General features: G+C 47.9%; 2 protein-coding genes across 11 annotated transcripts; one reads left to right on the forward strand and one right to left on the reverse strand.

Moving 5' to 3' along the window:
• On the forward strand, positions 617–17,244 carry HNRNPH1 (heterogeneous nuclear ribonucleoprotein H1). Of its 10 annotated transcripts, none has more exons than XM_021410860.1 (15): positions 617–801; positions 1,362–1,474; positions 8,363–8,422; positions 9,415–9,552; positions 10,258–10,413; positions 10,607–10,750; positions 12,280–12,418; positions 13,424–13,602; positions 13,802–13,873; positions 13,947–14,086; positions 14,253–14,388; positions 14,539–14,622; positions 14,759–14,809; positions 15,818–15,910; positions 16,460–17,244. In XM_021410860.1, exons 2-15 carry the CDS (start codon positions 1,426–1,428, stop codon positions 16,582–16,584), a joined length of 1,566 nt encoding a protein of 521 aa, XP_021266535.1. In that variant the 5' UTR covers positions 617–801; positions 1,362–1,425; the 3' UTR covers positions 16,585–17,244. The 10 variants fall into 10 exon arrangements, with proteins under 10 accessions (XP_021266535.1, XP_021266541.1, XP_021266534.1 ...); XM_021410859.1 differs by lacking the exon at positions 617–801 and adding an exon at positions 1,156–1,287; XM_021410869.1 differs by lacking the exon at positions 617–801 and adding an exon at positions 9,109–9,203 and having other exon boundaries at positions 1,180–1,474.
• Positions 2,459–7,904, reverse strand: LOC110405511 (deoxycytidine kinase-like). Its single transcript, XM_021410870.1, has 7 exons — positions 7,767–7,904; positions 6,755–6,870; positions 6,332–6,525; positions 5,960–6,107; positions 5,401–5,516; positions 3,736–3,835; positions 2,459–2,594 (listed from the first exon to the last, which is right to left on the reverse strand). The coding sequence occupies exons 1-7, from the start codon at positions 7,864–7,866 to the stop codon at positions 2,571–2,573; spliced, it is 798 nt and encodes a 265-aa protein (XP_021266545.1). The 5' UTR covers positions 7,867–7,904; the 3' UTR covers positions 2,459–2,570.

The raw sequence follows: 17,305 nt of genomic DNA on the forward strand, positions 1-17,305 counted from the left end.
TCAAGTTTCAACTCCCCTGCTGAGTGCAGGGTCGCCAACCACCAGACCAGGCTGCCCAGGTCACTGAAAATCAGAGTGTAAGAAACCAGACAGTGCAGCCCACTGCAAAGCTATGAACTGCTGTGGATCGCGCTGTGTACAACTGAGAACCAACTTCCCCCCATCATTCAAATACTGTAATGGAGACCAAAAAGACCAGAGCAATAAAATAACACTTAGTAAATGAACTTCAGTCTATGTTTATTAACATTAATTAAAAGAAGACAGAAATGGCTGTCAAATAAAAAAAGCTTCAGTAGGGATTAGCACAGGGGTTCACTGTACATTAACCGCCCAGCCAGGAAAGCTGTGAGGAGATGCAACACCTCCGCAGTCCTAAGGTCAGCCCTTATCTGCTCCATCACTCCGGCTCCTTCGCAGCTGCTCAAAGTTGCCCTAGCGACACATTCTTTGTAACTATACTTTTGCTAAGAGCTCTTTGCAACAATGCTTTACAGAAGGAACCGGTCGGGCTAGGCTCGCTGCCGTGGGATTGCGGGGCCCTGAGAAAACGCTCAGGGACAGCGCAGGGGCGGCCCGAGGAGGGCTCCTCACGGCCCTTCCCGCCTCGCTCTGCCCTCCCCTCAGGGCAGCCGCCGCCTCACAACGCCCGCGGCCTGGAGCTCCCCAGCTGCCGCCCCGCTGCGGCCCGGAGGAGCGCTGAGAAGGACAGCGGGGGTGGGGCCGGGCCCGCTGACGGCCGCAGTGCGCCGAGCCGCCGTTCCCCGCTCAGCGCCAGGAGCTGCGCGGTCGCATAGCGCCGTGAGTGAGGGCGCGGGGCGGGGTTTGTTGGTGCGAGGCGGGCGGCGAGGACAAAGCGGCCGCCATTTTAGGTCTGCGGGTGGACAGCGGCGGCGAAAAGGGTGCGCGGGGCTGAGCGTCCCCCGACCCCCGGCTCTGTGAGGCGAAGCGCGTGACCGCGGCGCCCGAGCGGCCGCAACCCCCCAACCGCCGCGGGGGCCGCCAGGAGACCATCCCCCATGCCTCTCCCCCCTCCCCTCCATCTTCTCCCCCCTAGCGGCGAGCGGCGGGACGTGATTGGTCGGTTTTAATTTGTCGCGCTGCCATTGGCTGGCGGCCGGCGAAGGGGTGGGGGCGGGAGGCGCGTGACGTCAGCGCGCAGCGCAGCGCGGCCGGCGGCTATTTATAGGCGCGGAGCGGCGCTGCGCAGGAGCAAGCAGGCGGGTCGGGCCCGGGCAGGCCGGCGGTGTTATCGCGCCTCATCCCTGCGGGAATTGAGAAAAACAGGTCGGAAAGTCGCGATCTGCCTTCGCCGAAGCCTCTTTTCGGCGTTCGCTGAGCTTTTGTCTCCGTCTGCGCAGCGCTCGAGCGCCCCCGTCGAGCTTTTGTTTTCTGCCGGGCTCTGTCGGGAAAGGCGCGGCCAAGATGGACCCCTGTCACACCGAGGAGACCGAGGGCGAGATCCCCGGCTTGGGTAAGACCGCGCGGCGGAGGGAGGCGGCTGGGAGCGGTGTCGCGTGAGGGGAAACTGGTGGGGGTGGGGCGGCGGGTGGGGGAGGGGTGATCCGGGGCCCTGGCGTCGTTGCGGCCCCCCCCCTCGCGTTGGTGCCTGCGGGCGGCGGGGCACGTACGGCGCTGAGGGCCCGGCCCGGCCGCGTGCGCCGCTCCCTCCTTTCCTGCTTCCTCTTCCCCCCTCCCCCTCCGGCTGTGCCGCGTGTGTCGTGGCGGCCGCTGACCTCCGGGTGGGGGGTACGGGTTGAGCCGGCCGGCCGAGTGGCTTTGGAACGGGGGGGGGGGTTGGGGGGGCTGGGGGGGGGTGGGTTGGGGGGGGGGGGGGGGGGTCGGGGGGCGGGGGGGGGGGTTGGGGGGGAAGAGCGGAGAAAGAATAGTGCCGCAAGCGGGCCAATGCGGGTTTGTTGATCCGCTGGTGGTGGCTCCCCCCCACCCTCCCCCGCTCCTTGCCGGCCTCGTGGGATGGGTGGGGGGGGGGGGAAGAGTGGGGAAAGGGGAATTCCGTTGATTGGGGTGGGGGGTTCGTAAACAAGGCACCCTTAAATAGTTTGTTCCAGGTGTAACTCTTCTGACTGCAGTAATGCCCGGCCTTAAGTAGTGTAAATCCCTTGAAAACAGCCATTTAATGAAGCAGAAGTTGAAAGGAAAGGCTCTGGACGCCATAACAGTCTCAAAATGGTGAACTATGCCAATTATTGCAAAACAACCCTCCCCCAGCGCCTGGTATCTATATTTACCGGTTGTCAGTTGCTGATAACCGCTTAACTCCTCTGTTTGCAGCCAGTTACCAGCCCGTGTTATTTTAAAATCTTTATTAAAGAGTAGAGAATGTACACAAAGTGAAATACATTATCAAGGCACTCCGTATTTTTTCTTTAAAATATACAGTAAAGTCTATCTAAAAAAACACAGTTCAGACAAGCAAAAAACTATATTTTTCCGAGGCTTTTAAGTTACGCTGATAATACATCTAGTTTAGCTAAAATGTCTAAGACCACATGATTGTTTGGTTTAACTCTTGAGTTCCAACCACTTCATGTTAATTTCAATTCTCGTCTTTAAGAAGTCAGGAAAGATTTGATCTGTGAAAACAAAGCATATATTTAACAAATTTTAAAAGGAAATAACAGCACACTCAAAGTTTCCCCTTTTCTGAAGGAACAAAGGAGTTGTTACTGTACGGTCTCCACTGCTGTTTTGCCTCTACCTATAATTCATGATCTGAAATGCCTTTTACTATAATTAGTACTAAGTAGACTTGAGTAACTTAAATTATTTATTAGAAAGACAGGGAAGGTAGCTTTTAGAATACTTGGCAGTATACTGTTTCATTAAATAAAAATGGATATGCCTTCACTAAGTAGCTCTTCCTTAGGAAAGGAGTTATCTGAGCATTGAGCCAAAGATCTGCTGCATTTTCTATAGTGGAAGATGCAACTTCAGAGCAAACATCACTATGTTATGTTGACTGAACATTACACACCCAAGCATGAGACTAGATTTAAACATTGTTCTTTAGTATTGGTGACCAAAACAAGACAAAAATAGTTCCTAGAATTTCTTTTCCTGTGGACTGGGTACACAGCATTTAACTACAGCAGAGGGATTTCTTTGGAGCAATTATTCCCTGTTCTTTTCTGTCCACAGAACTAGCAAACACCATTTTGTCTTGTGAACTGTTTCTTCTGCTGGCCGTTGTATTTCTCTTTTCCTACTTAAGGTGTCATGTCACGCACTTAGAGCTACACACAGTGTTTCTTTACATTTGTCAGATGCATTGTGCTCTGCCCAGGAAGAGCCTCCATCACTAGAATTTGAAGGAGCATAAGTAGCTCTAATCTGACTAGGAGTTTTCTAAAGACATCATGGATGACACGAGTTGGACAGTACCATTGTGTAAGCTATTTAATGAATGGTATGGTAGTGCAGACTTGGCAGGGAGCAGTCTGACTAGTCCAGCTGCTGTGCACTGTTTTTCCTCCACAACTGTCCCTCTTTAAAAATTGCAGTTTTTCCCTTGAACTGTTTCAAGTGAGGGATTAAATGGTTTTGTGGAGGAAAATGAAATGCCTCTTCTGCATCCATGCGATGAAGGGAGCCAATTGCATAAGCCCCACATTACTACTACGTAATTCCTATATTCTGATTTTTTTAGGTAATATATTAAAATCAAAGTTCAATAACTTACAGTTATTACTGCAGGAGAGAACATTTATTACTTACCTCATCAATCAGGTACTCCTGTTTAATCTTATCATTTTTAAAATCTTCATTAACATCCAAAACTAGAATGGGGATCTCTTTAAGGTTCTCAAAATCAACTCTGTTAAGAGATGAACACTGTTTTACAAATTACTTTATATAAGTTTTACTTGTGTGATGTTCTAATTGCTTTCCAAGGCATCTCAGATTACCACGTACACTTGGGATGTTGGTGACTTTGGTATAAAGCCCTAGTTCAAGTCTGTCCTTAATCACTCATCAGCACTTCATCGCTGTAACTTATATTTCACAGGTCTGGCCCTTCAGTATCTCAGTTGTTGGTAGGGGGAGAAAAACATACTCCTTATGTTTTTCTACTTCATTCTTTTTGCTGTGGAGTCAACTATCAGGAATCCATTTTTTGTAAGAGGGAGTGTGTTCTTCTGAAGTACTGCTTGCCCTGTGTGTCCCCAACCACCTTTGTAGTTAGCTGCTAATCCATTTACCAAGATGAAGTTTCAAAGCTCCCTTTGGTGGGAGTGACCTCTGTAACAGGTTATAAGACTGGTGTTTAGAATGGCTAGGAGACAAGCAAGACAGTTTCAGCTACGTGCTGAGAGCAGTGGCTGTGCAACTAGATGTCACTTAGAAAATTAGTGACTTAAGAGAACTGTCTATGCTTGAAAACAATTTCTGAAATGCATTAAAGGGCGGTGAACAGCATTCTAACTTGTATTAAAAATACAGGAAATGTTTGCTCATGAGTTTGGAATGAGTACACAATGTAAATGTTACAATTCCACAACACTGCAATACATTCTTGTCTCCTGAACTCTTGGGTCATCCTACATGAATTTTAGACTTAGTAAAAGCAGATGTGACTGTTCAGTCTAATATACTTTTCCTGGAATTGTTTTGAATCAGTTAGTACACCATCTGGAAGTAGTTTTGTTTATTTCAGCTGGAAAGGCATGCTTGCCTACCAAGAATATCCTGAACACTTTTTTATGATTGTTTTGTTGTTGTAATGACTTAATATACTGATGTCATTTAATACTGCTGCAGTCAGTAATAAATGTTTAGCCTCCTGCTTTGCATTCAGTAGAGTATTTCAGGTTCTTGTGGGGAAAACCTGAAGTTAGGAATTGCTAGATGTGAATGCTGTGTGAGGAAAGCTAATAGATATGACTCAGTAAGAGTCTAGGGGGGAAAAAGGCATGTTTCCTTTGTATAAGAGGCTGCCAGAAGCCTTTCTGATAATTGCTTATTTTGAAGCTAGGATTAGTATTTAAACCTTGCTGATACATACTCATCCTAGTTTAAAGGTAAATCAGGACCTTACCTTCCCTTACACTGGAAGTTGCTTAGTAAGGAATTGGCTGTGTGAGTCCAATTTCAATTGCCATATTCCTGTGTACTTCCAAACTTAAGTAATTGCTGGAGAAAAATCGCAACTGCATAGCTATTCAGTTGAAGCTAGTGCTTCAGCAAGTCATTCTAACTATGCCTGAGTGAAACTAGAGTTAGATCTTAGTTTTATCCCTAATCAACTTTATCATAAGGTAGACAAAAGCCTTGCCTATAAGTTGCACTGAGAGTAAGCCAGTAGTTGGCTGGTTCTTCATGGCAACAGGTTATTTAAGCAATTTTGCTCACAGTAGTGGTCTAGGGGAAACAGGTTCGTACCTCATAGATCTTTCATAAAGCCAGGTCTCGTGTTTATAGTGGAGGTTTTCCAAATACTCAAGGTCAATTCCTTCCTCCTCTTTTCTTCCCCTCTTCTGTAGTCTTTCCATGCATTTCTGAAAAAGTGCAAACCTGGATATTAATAATTTATTAAAGGCTAAATCAACTAAAGAGTAGTCATTAAATCAGAACCATTAACGTGTAACAGATGAAAAACTATGAAGGTTTCAAAAGCATTAGACATCAGTGAACATTAATTTGAATGCTTGGTTGAGTCAAGAGTCAACAGTTCTTACTAAAAGATCATTTCCTTCCTCTACACTCTGGTGTTGAAGCACAACTTCAAAGTAAGCTTTGGATGCTTAGTGACTAGGAGATATTAGCAACAACAGCATCTGCAGGCATCAGAATAGCAGCTCAGAAAGGAAAATATTGAGTTTGGCCTCTAAATCAAATCTGAATTTACTACAAGCTTCCCATGACTTTTGGAGAAGAAAATGCTGGTTCAGTGTGTTATTGTTTAAAGTCACTACAGTATGTCATGAATACTTAGGTATACCTGAGGTGTGGTTCTTAGGTAGATAATGCCATCCAGTTCTATTTCAGATTGAAACTGATGTAAAAGCCATGCATGCCAGTCCTGATAGATAGCCCACTCTGTTTCATTGATGTTTCCAGATTCAAACAGGTTAGAAGCAAACACATACCTGCAATGAAAGACATTACTGTCATGACAAGAGTCATGTAAGTGAACTTCCTAAATAATTTGCATCAGAATCGGCGCTGAGAGCAGTAATGACATAGTCCTACATCTGTAATGCTCTCTACGTCATACAACTCACGCCTATGGGTTAAAACTGCTTCTTGCAGATGCTAGTTTAAGCGTTGGAGCTGTTACTCTGAACTCTTGTTGCACTGAATCATTCATTACCTGTCACTGTACACAGATCTCTCAAAAAATTGCACTGGATGTTCTGCTTCATGCAACTTGGCTGAGATAGGTTTCAGTTGTGCCCTTACTCGGCTCAAGCAGGCATAAGTCTGAAAAGTGTAAGCCCATCTTGTAGGTTTATCATACAGCATTTGAAGTAGGTTTCCTCCACTCTTCTGAGATGTTGAAAGTTCCTAGGGGAGAAGAGAGAAGACTTAATTGTTTCATAGGGTTTTATTCCTTCCTTAATCTGGAGTTGTAGTATGTCTCTTAAGAAAAGCACAGTGGGGATGACTGAATGGTCCTGGGAGGAAACAGCATCTCTAGACTGAAAGTATAGGTGAATTTGGGCATGATTTCCTTGGCCAATCAGTCTTCCTCCTGTGCCCATCTTTCCTCTGGCCCCAGGTGCAGTGCACCCACCTCGCAGTCATCCTCGCTGGTCTGGATGTTGCACCACTTGGCAATGGGCTCGGGGATCACTTCCCACTCATCGCTGTGCTTCTCGAGCAGTCTGACAAGCGTAGACTTTCCAGCTGCTGCAAAAGATTCGTAAAATTCAGTGTGAGTGCGGACTGGACTGTTGTGGTGGATAGGATAGTGGCAGCAGCGGGGTCTCTTAAGAGACTGCAGGCTGCGTTTGTGCGGTGCTGGAGATGCAGAGCTGCGTGGCTGTGTGTGGGCCCTGGCTCTGCACCTCAGGAGGTGCTCGGAGCAGGGGCCAGGCGCATGTTGAGGGCCTCCTGCACCGTGCGTGAGTACGTTCTGAGAAAACAGCGCTTATCTGCAGCACCACGGCTGGGTCCGGGCGATAAGGAGGCGGCGGGGCCCTCGTGGGGCCGCCCGCGCCGCCATTTTAGGAGCAGGCAGTGCCGCATTGTTGGCGGGCTGGCGGGGGAGAACGGGGCTGCTGCGCCTGCGCGGCGCTGGGGCCGGAGAGGGTGTGAGAGAAGGCCGCCGCGCATGCGCGACGCGGACATCCAGCTGGCGGCGGCCGGGCGTCGTTCTGCAGCGCCGCTTGCGGGCGGGTGCGGGGCCGCTCGGGCGGGAACTCCTGAGTGGGGTAACAGGCGGAGCTCGCGGCCGCTTCCAGATGGATGCGGCCGCGCCAGGAGGAACTGGCGTGTGTCCTAATGCCCAGCGGTCGCCTGGGCGGCACGACTGAGGTACACAGCAGGGATAGGATGTATCCGTCCCAGACGGGCGGCGACTGTGGATGGTGGAATCCCATGCCTCCACCCCAGGCGATGCCACCGTTTCTCAACAGTACAGCGAGGGCAGCGGGGCTCATCCGCCGGGGCCAGTGCTTCACAGCACGGCTCCTTCAGCGCGGTCTGTCCCTTTGTCCCCCCCGTGGCTGTTCCATGCCGTAGCGATGGGGAAAAGGCGCTCCCACCCAGACGTCCCCTCAGCAGCCCCTGCCCGCCCCGCTCACCGATATTGCCCTCGATGGAGATCTTCCTGAGGCGCTTCTGGAAGCTGGAGTCCAGGCCGGCAGCGGGGCCGCTGCAGCGCCTCTTAGCTGGGGTGGACATGGCGGGAGTGCGGAGCTGCGGTGCCGCCCGCTTTAAGGCTCCCGCCGAGCGCTGGGCGGGCACTTCCCGCCCCTCCCCGCGCAGCCGTGGCCGCTCCTCTGTGCCCCCCCCCTCCCTTTTCTTTTCCCGCTCTGATTTGCGTCAGCCTCAGTGAGTTCCCCGTGGTGGTGGTTACATACCAGGTGTTCACTCCCCTCCCCCACCCCCTCCCCTCCACTGGTGCCGGCATGCCTGGGGCTTCTCCGCGCGGTTACCCCGGGTTGGGCTCTGTGGGCGCTCAGCTGGAACGTGGCACGGCTGTTGTGCCCTCTGAAGGGGGTGTGGGTGCTCAGACAGCGTGCTGCTGTAGTTAATGCTGGTAACTGTTGTAGTTGCAGGGTGAAACGTAGCTAGGGCCGGTGTGTTTGGAGGAGATGGGAGGGATTAATATTTTCCTTTATATTATGATAATTGTGACCCATGTCTCTTCTTTCCCCATCTCCTACAAACACACCAGGCTTCAGTGACCGAAGCGAGCAGATTGTTTCACGTGGTGTAGCGTCAGCATTTGAAGCTGGTAAGTGCCAGTTCCCGCACACCTCCGCTCAGTCAGAGCTCTCCACACGCCGTGTCGGTGCGGGCCGGATGGCGGCGGTGTGGCCCGGCGGGAGGCCGGGGCGGGCGGGGAAGGGGCATGCGCAGTGTGGAGAGGGGCGCTCAGAGGCGCATGCGCGCAGGCCCGGCCCGCGCTCTGCGCGGGAGTGAGCGCCTTGGCTTTGTTCAGCGCATTAGGCAGGCGACGCATGCGCACAAACCGTCGGGGAGTGGGGGAGGGAGGCGGGAGGGGGAGCGTAGATTAGCGAGGACGCATGCGCAACTTGGCGGGAGCGGCGCGGGGATCGTCTGCGTAGGGGGTTGTGTCCCGGGGCGGCCGAGCGTGGTGGCGCTACAGAGCATGCGCAGGCGGGGCCTGCAGGGAGGGAGAGCGGCTCCCCGGTTGGCGGCGCGGGGGCGCACGCGCGCCGCCCCAGCCACGCCGAGGTCGCAGTGAGCGGCGCAGCCCGCTCCCGGTGGCCGCACGCCGCGCTCCCGCCGAGCTCCGGGCCCCGAGCCGGAAACGAGTGCGGTGAGCGTCGGCGGGGGCTGCCGGTCGTCGGGCCCGCCTGGGCGGTGCGTGGGGTCGGGGTTCTTTGTGCGGCGGAAGGCCCAGCCCAGCGGAAGCGGGAGTACCCGCCGCCATTTCCTAGCGCGCTCTCGCCACAGGCTCGCCCGCTTGCTGCCGCCTGACTGGGACTAGGCGCTCTCCGGACAGCGGATCAGGCTCGGAGCCCTAGAACCACCGCGGAGCCCCACCATGTGTGCGTGCGGGGATGGGGGCTGGGCGCGGGCAGGGGGGCGGCTGCGCCGGGCGGGAGCGGCTCTGTGTGTGTGAGGCGGGCAGTGGTCCGAGGTAGAGGAGGCTCGGGTGGGCGGGCCGGGCCGGGCCGGGGGTCTGCCGGGCGCTCTGAGGGGTGCGGGTGGCGGCCACGCTTTGCGGCGGCTCAAAGGAACTGCTTTGGTCTTCTGCAGCCACCACCGAGACCGAGGCGGAGCCAAATCTGACCTCCAATGTGATGCTGAACACAGAGAGCAGCGAGGGATACGTGGTGAAAGTGAGGGGGCTGCCCTGGTCCTGCTCCACTGAGGAGGTGCAGAGATTTTTCTCTGGTAAGCAGAACTGAGGGAATTGAGGTTTGGGGGAGGGATTCTTCAGGGTTTCTCCAGGAGCACTGCAGCAAGTGGTTGAAGGAAGTTCAGGGTACTTCAGTAGTCAGCAAAGTTTGTAAAGCAAGTGACCCAGCGAGGGCGCAGTGTGCAAAGCCATACTTCACAAGCAGGGACTGGACAAATGTAGCTAAGGTTGTTGCTGGAAGAAATGAAACTCTTCTTGAGCAGCCAGGGTGGAGAATCTTGCATTTGAATGAAAATTATTTCAAGTTTAATTACAGTAGTTCTTGATACTGTTGTACCTGGCTAACTGTTTCAGGAATTTGATGCATTAGATCTGGTTCTGACTTAGTTCATTATGCTCCACTTGATTGTTAGTACTTATCTCAGTTTATGCTGACAAGAAAGTCTGTCGGCTGTGGTCAAAGGCATATTTAGCTTGCCTTGAGGCAGCAAAACTTTTTTTAAAAAAAGGCTAGTTTGCATTTATCCATAATGTCTTGTTAATCTTTAGTCTTGATCAGAAGAAGTTGATTTTAGCGAGGCCCTCAATTAAAAAAAGGCCAATTTCAGTAAGAAAATTACTATCGTTGTCACATATAATTTTGGTTATTTTTTTTCCTTTTCGGATATCTGAAGCTTTTAAAGCTACCGCCTTCCTCTAACAACTAAATTAATGGAGCTTCTTGTTTCTGTTTTTTTCAGACTGCAAAATTCTGAATGGACCTCTGGGTATCCGTTTCATCTACACAAGGGAGGGCAGACCAAGTGGAGAAGCATTTGCTGAACTTGAATCAGAAGAGGATGTGAAATTGGCACTGAAAAAAGACAGAGAAACAATGGGACACAGATACGTTGAAGGTTTGACTTGGTCTAGTAACTGACTAGATGTATTTGTATTTGGTGGGTTTTGGTAACTGTTGTTCTGTCTCTAAAATGCATGTGAAAGGACAAATGGACTTCTGTTGTATCATAAGTTGACTAGTTTCGAGGCAGATGGCTTTAAAAAGAGCTGAGCATTCCTCATTGCATTAATTCTAAGTGCCTTTTACAGTTTTCAAGTCAAACAACGTTGAAATGGATTGGGTTCTGAAGCATACTGGTCCCAACAGCCCTGATACAGCTAATGATGGTTTTGTACGTCTTAGAGGACTCCCATTTGGCTGTAGTAAAGAAGAAATTGTACAGTTTTTTTCAGGTATGTGGGGTAAGAGTACTAGCTCTAGCAGTAATGGTTAATGCTAATAGGAAAAAAGAAAACGACTAACAAAAACAGCAACCAAAAAAACAACAATCCCCAAAACAAAAAACACACTCCTGGCTGCCCAGTAATACTTCCAGCAGTATGCTGATCTGCATTAAAAACAAATAAGCAGTTGTCAGTCAATTATCTGGATTCAAGAGATAATTTCTTAGGTATTTATTTCACTAAATAACTAAGGAATCTTCCAAAAGCCATCCTGCCTTACAGTTGGTGTGGTGCACACCGTTCTGAGGAAGGATAGTAGAGAACAAGTTCTGCTTTCTAAATTACGAACAAACAATTCGAGTGGGTGGATATTTCCTCTCAACTCTTAGTTCTTACCTACTTCTGTGAAGGATATAGGAAGGCAATGCACTGTGTCAGTGATTTCTTAAAAATATGGATTTCCTACTGAATAACACCCCAGGTTAAAAAAAAAAAATCCAACAGCAAAAGCATCCTGCTGAACCTTGCTAAAGTACAGGTTTTCCCCTGTTCCCATCCCACTTCCCCTTGGTGTTGAGTAGTGTAGTCATTTTGGATGGGGAGATAATGTCTTGTGTTGACTCTAATTCGCACTTTCTTGCAGCTGTGTGTATATATTCTTATTTTCTTAGTGATGGGAATGCCGTTGTAAATGCTAAGAATGAGATCTGTTCACCTCTTTATGATTGAACGTGTCGGAATTTTTGGAGCAGTATCTGTCTACTATCTAAGTGTAAATGTTCAAATTGGCTAGTCTGTGCTATAAGCAGCCTTTAGATGATTCAGCCTAATGTTTTTTCTTTTAAAGTATTGGAAATACTTCCAGTCCTGTGAGGTCAGAAGGCTTTTTGTGTGTTCTGAATTAGTAATGCATTTTGCAAATGAGAGCAGTTCCAAAGCGTGTACATTTTAACTTTGCTATGGTTAAATGATTTAAGCTTTAAAGATTGTTAAACGTGTCTAATATATAAAATGTGCCTCTTCTGTTCATTAGCTAATACTTCTGAAATTCATGATTTTTCTTAATTAAGCACTTCTATAGATAAAACTTAATACTGAAACTTAACATTTGCGTGATTATTTTACTTGACTGACTTCTAGTAAAAATACCTGTTATATGTGAAGTTGTTTAACTTGATGTGTTTGAATCTGTTACATTGAAAAGTTCATCTTAAATCAGATACTTTCACAGAATTGAAAAGATTTGTAAAATGTGACCTTCTTAATGCACCCTGCATTAGATGCCTTTTCTGAGGAGTTACGTTTGACCCTCAGAACATGTCTGTGCTCTGCAGGGTGGATTAAGAACATGAGCTGAATGGTATGTGATGAGAAATTTCTTCTGTTTACATGCTTTTTCCTCTAGTGTTCTAGAATCAACATACCATTCATTTACAAGTACTAAACTTCTGGTGTATTTAAAGCTATAAGAAAACTCATGACTGGGCTTGTGATGTTAATATTGCCCCCTACTGGGGTTATTTGTCCTTGGGTTGAAGGGTTGGAAATCGTGCCAAATGGGATAACATTGCCGGTGGACTTCCAGGGGAGGAGTACGGGGGAGGCCTTCGTGCAGTTTGCTTCACAGGAAATAGCTGAAAAGGCTCTAAAGAAACACAAGGAAAGAATAGGGCACAGGTGGGGATGGATGGTTGGTTGGATATGTCGCTTTTCTTATGGTAACCAATTAAATCCATATTCTCTCTTCTGAAAATGTTCGTGTCCAAACAGAAACAGTATTTTGGTCTCTAACTTGGTCATCTGTTAAAGCTACTAAGTTACGTGCAGCGTGGCACAGACCGTCTGCATTGACTGAAAACATAAAATTGGGCTCAGCTTGCGTGCTTTGAAAATGTGGTCATTCTGGAGGAGTGCAAAACTGATAGCTTGAAAGTGGCAAAGTTGAGAGACTATGGCTTTAACTTCTCAAATAGCACCAATGATGCCTTTAGCTCTAAAGACATGCACAGTACTCTTATTACCATAAGAAAATGTGATAATTTCTAAACTTGTTTTATAAGTCGAAATGTAACGAATTTTCTTACTGTATTAATCTTTCATGTAATGAGCATAGCTTTCAAGAAATTGTCACAAAGGGTTTTTATTCTATTTTACTTGTGACTATTTTTCATTGAAGCATGCACTTCTTGCCTATGCTGAATCACTGAAGCATAGGCTGGGTTCGTTAGCACATGCAGAGCTTTTTGTAGCGTCCTGATGGGTTAAAATCGTGGTGGAGATCAGGTTTTTAACCCTCTGCTTTTATTGCCACATGAGCAAAACTGTGCTGAGTTGAGCGGACATTGGTCCCTCCTATCTTTTCTTGACTAACACTTGAAATTTGGGGGAGGGGGGTGGGGAATCAGACTCGCTCCCCCGCCCTTAAGGGTGGGATACTGTGAGGTATGAGGAGCACGTAAACCCTTCAGTAACTGTGATTTCTTGAAAATATACTAATTTAAAAGTAACGTAGGTTTTTCATTTTTAGTAGTATGTCATTGCCTGTATAACGTAAAGAAACCTGGCTTAAAACGCGCTGCCAGTTTCAAGGCTCTGACGAAATGTCTTGCTTTATTGTAAAATTGTAAGGTCTTTTGCGGAAGGAATTAAAGACTGACTACTTCCTGTGGAAACAATTTTTAGGTACATTGAGATCTTCAAGAGTAGCCGAGCAGAAGTGCGCACTCACTACGACCCTCCACGCAAGCTGATGGCAATGCAGAGGCCAGGTCCTTACGACAGACCTGGCCTTACCCGCGGATATAACAGTCTTGGTAGAGGAAGTGGCTTGGAAAGGATGAGGCGTGGTGCTTATGGAGGAGGTGAGTATGTGAAGGCCGAGAGCGAGCTGCTCGGCCGGGAAGCAGCAGCGCTTGGAGCTGACGGTCTGGTTTGTATATGTGCCTGGCTTTGTCTCTTCTAGAGGAAACAGAACTTTCTAGTGCTGTATGAGCAGTGTGCTTATGTGTACATTGGACCTTCCTGCAGTTGAAATGATCATGTTGTCCTATCTACTTACAGGTTATGGAGGTTATGATGACTACAATGGGTATAACGATGGCTATGGTTTTGGTTCTGATAGATTTGGGAGAGGTAAGCTATCTCTAATAGGAATTGTAACTAACCTTCAATACATATAGAACAGAAACTTAAATACATCTGAAAGACCTAGAATGGACTCTCTTCTCTGCAGGAATGTCGGACCACAGATACGGCGACGGGACGTCCACCTTCCAGAGCACGACTGGCCACTGTGTCCACATGAGAGGTCTGCCCTACAGAGCGACGGAGAACGACATCTATAATGTGAGTGCCAGAACTGCTGCTCTCTGAAATTCCGAGGATGCTGCGATTGTTGCTGGAAGTGGTAACGGTGCTGCTGTTCAGCAAGTGTTCCTGCGCAGAGAACAACTTGCTGTAAAACCCAGCTGCTATATTGGTGCATTTTAATCTCTGCCTGTTTTGTACATAGTTCTTCTCACCTCTGAACCCTGTAAGAGTACACATTGAAATTGGACCAGATGGCAGAGTGACTGGAGAGGCAGATGTTGAATTTGCTACTCACGAGGATGCAGTGGCGGCGATGTCCAAAGACAAAGCAAACATGCGTAAGTATAACGTGAAAACACAGCTTCAGGAAAAGTGCAGCGCTGCTCTGTGGTGTATCTACTGCAAGTGGGATGCCAAGCATTCTGTTGTAGCTTTCCTTGCAGTGAGACTGAATTTGGTGTGAAGTGCTCTCAAACTTTGTTTTTCAGAACACAGATACGTAGAACTCTTCTTGAACTCAACAGCAGGAGGAACCGGTGGTGCCTATGGCAGTCAGATGATGGGAGCAATGGGTACGTCTTAACAGTCTAACTGTCCTTGTTAAATAAGTGCTTCACGTTTAATGAAGCTGGCCAATTTTGCTCAGCTTCTGCTTATTCTATGCCTGGCATAAAAACTGAAATACAGTGTTTTGTCTTAATCACACAGTCAAGGAATCTGAAGGGGTGGTTCAAGACTGGAACACTAGCACGTTGGCAGGTATGTCAGCCTTCAGAGCATGCCCATTGCAGCCATTAATAGGTTGAATAAACTGGGGCTGAGTGTAGATGTGTATGCTCCTGGGAGTGTGGTGGTGTGAAAGTGCAATGAGATGCCTGTCCTTATTCCATCCCCTTCCTTTTGGGAGACCAGAATAGAGTTTGGTGATGAAGGGTGTATCTGTTTCGTGTGCTCTGCCACTCAAGCTTGGTCCTGGTGGCATGGGAATCTGTTTCACATTTGGGGAAAGTGTTTGAATTGCTCTACTGAACTCCAGCGTTGTTTCAAAAACCAAAATAACGCATTTGCAAGGCAAGTCTTCAATGATACTCTGCTCTAAAGCAGATGTGCTTTTCTTTATACCTTGCTTTTCTGGTTTCTTAGACCTTAAAATGGTGGCTGGTGTTTTGGGGTTTCGAGGGGAGCAGCCGGATTTCTATGTGGATACGTTGCTGTGTTTTTAGTATGTTAATTACAAAATGTTTTAAAAGTAATACTGATATTTTAACTGCAGGAAGGTTCTGTGGGAGTACATACAGACAAGTGGTTAGTAAGCTTAAGGAGAGGTCTCCTGTCAGGGCTGTAGACAAAAGTAACTCCAAGTGCTGAGTCAGTATGTCCCCAAAGGGTGAGTGTTACCACTGGCAGCAGTGTGTGATGGCACTTACAGCTCGAGTCTCAGGATATGCATCAGGTAACAGACCCATCCCACAACATGGAGTGGGGTTGTACAGGATAGTCAGGCAATAGAAGCTGCAGAAGAAACCCTCTCGCTGTGCTTGAAAACAACAAGTGCTTGCTGTACTTGTTAGAAGTTCCTGTTGCTGCTTGATGATAGGAATATCTTTTTCAAACTCAAATCACTTGTTTTAAGCTTGTTATGTTAATCTATTTAGGAAGGTTACCTAGACTAGAGAGTGAGCTATTTTCAGAGTGTTGTGGGGCTGTTGATCATGGGCAGACTTCTAGACAGGCCAGTTCATAATGTTTGTGTCCTTCCCTTGAAAGGAAGCCAATCCAGCTACGGTGGCCCAGCTAACCAGCAGCTGAGCGGGGGTTACGGAGGCGGATATGGTGGCCAGAGCAGCATGAGTGGATACGGTAAGGCTGGCTGTTCTCTGGCCTTGGGGGGCCTCACCCAGCTCCAGCATAAGGTCGTGCTGGCTGGTGTTGAAGGGTTACTGTACGGAGTGGGCTGCACAAGCCGCAGAGTGAATTGAGAATGAGGGAGATAAATTCAAAGCAGGAATCTGTTGCTAGGGGAAGCTTGCTACATCATTATTCTGAAGTGGATGGGGAGTGCCAGTCTATGGACTTCTCTTGATCACTTCTTAACTTCTTCTGGGGGTCCTGGGGACTCATCTGATGTAAATGCACCAGAATGAATCGGTGGGGAGGGACTATGTGGGGGGAATGGGTACTCTCCTCAGAAGGGTAATACAAAATGTGGAGGCTCTTGGAAAGGGGGGGGAGGGTGGCAAGCGTTGTTCTTCGCAGAGCAAAGCAATGCAGTTCTGGGTATGGAGCTTTAGCCTGCAGTTGTCAGTGCTGGGCAGAGGAGATGGTATTTGCAGTGAGGAGATGCTAGAGAGCGGGTGGCTGCGCTGCTGCCCGCGTGTTCGGTAACGTGCTGTCTGATTTCCACCCCAGACCCAGGGAGTCAGGGCGCCATGAACAGCAGTTACTACAGCAGCGGGAACCGCGCGTCCATGGGAGTGAACGGCATGGGCGGGATGTCAAACATGTCCAACATGAGCGGTGGCTGGGGAATGTAACCAATGGCTGACTTTTGGTCAAATCTTTTTTAAAAAACAAAAAAACAAAAAACTAAGTTTAACAGTTTTGCAATACGAGCTTGTGATTTATGCTTTACTGTAAGTGAAATCAGGATTGTTATTTTAAACCTTTCAGGTTCAGTATTTTTGAACATACAGAATGAACTTTCATCTAGGACGTAATAACCCAGTTGAGCAAAGACTATAACTGTTAAACAACTCTGAGCGTTTCTCAAGTTAGTTTTGTTGTAGGAGTGTATTTAAGCAGTAAGCGTATTTAGGTTAAAGCTGTTTGAATTATGTTAAATGTTGCTCTTATACCATATTACATCTGACACTGTTTTGAATACATGTTGGAAAAAACATGCTTTTTTGTAAAGAACCAATATAGGAGCTGTGTCTGAAATTCCAAGTGAACATTTGGCATGTTAGTTCTAGTTTATTTCTTTTAATATCCTGTAAGGCACGTTAAAGCTTTTTTTTTTAAGTTAATGGGGGAAACGTGTTGAGACGCAATACGGCTACTTTAGGATTTCGGTCTTGGTGTTCGTATAAAATTCTGAGGCCTTGATTTAATCTTTCATTGTATTGTGATTTCCTTTTTAGGTGTATTGCGCTAAGTGAAACTTGTTAAATAAATCTTCCTTTTAAAAACTGGAACTCATTTCTTCTTGAACTTCTGCATCTGTCTGTACCGCAGCAGTTGAAATGTGACAGTGCT

This window comes from Numida meleagris, chromosome 12 (genome assembly GCF_002078875.1).
Source record: "Numida meleagris isolate 19003 breed g44 Domestic line chromosome 12, NumMel1.0, whole genome shotgun sequence".
NCBI lineage: Eukaryota > Metazoa > Chordata > Aves > Galliformes > Numididae > Numida > Numida meleagris.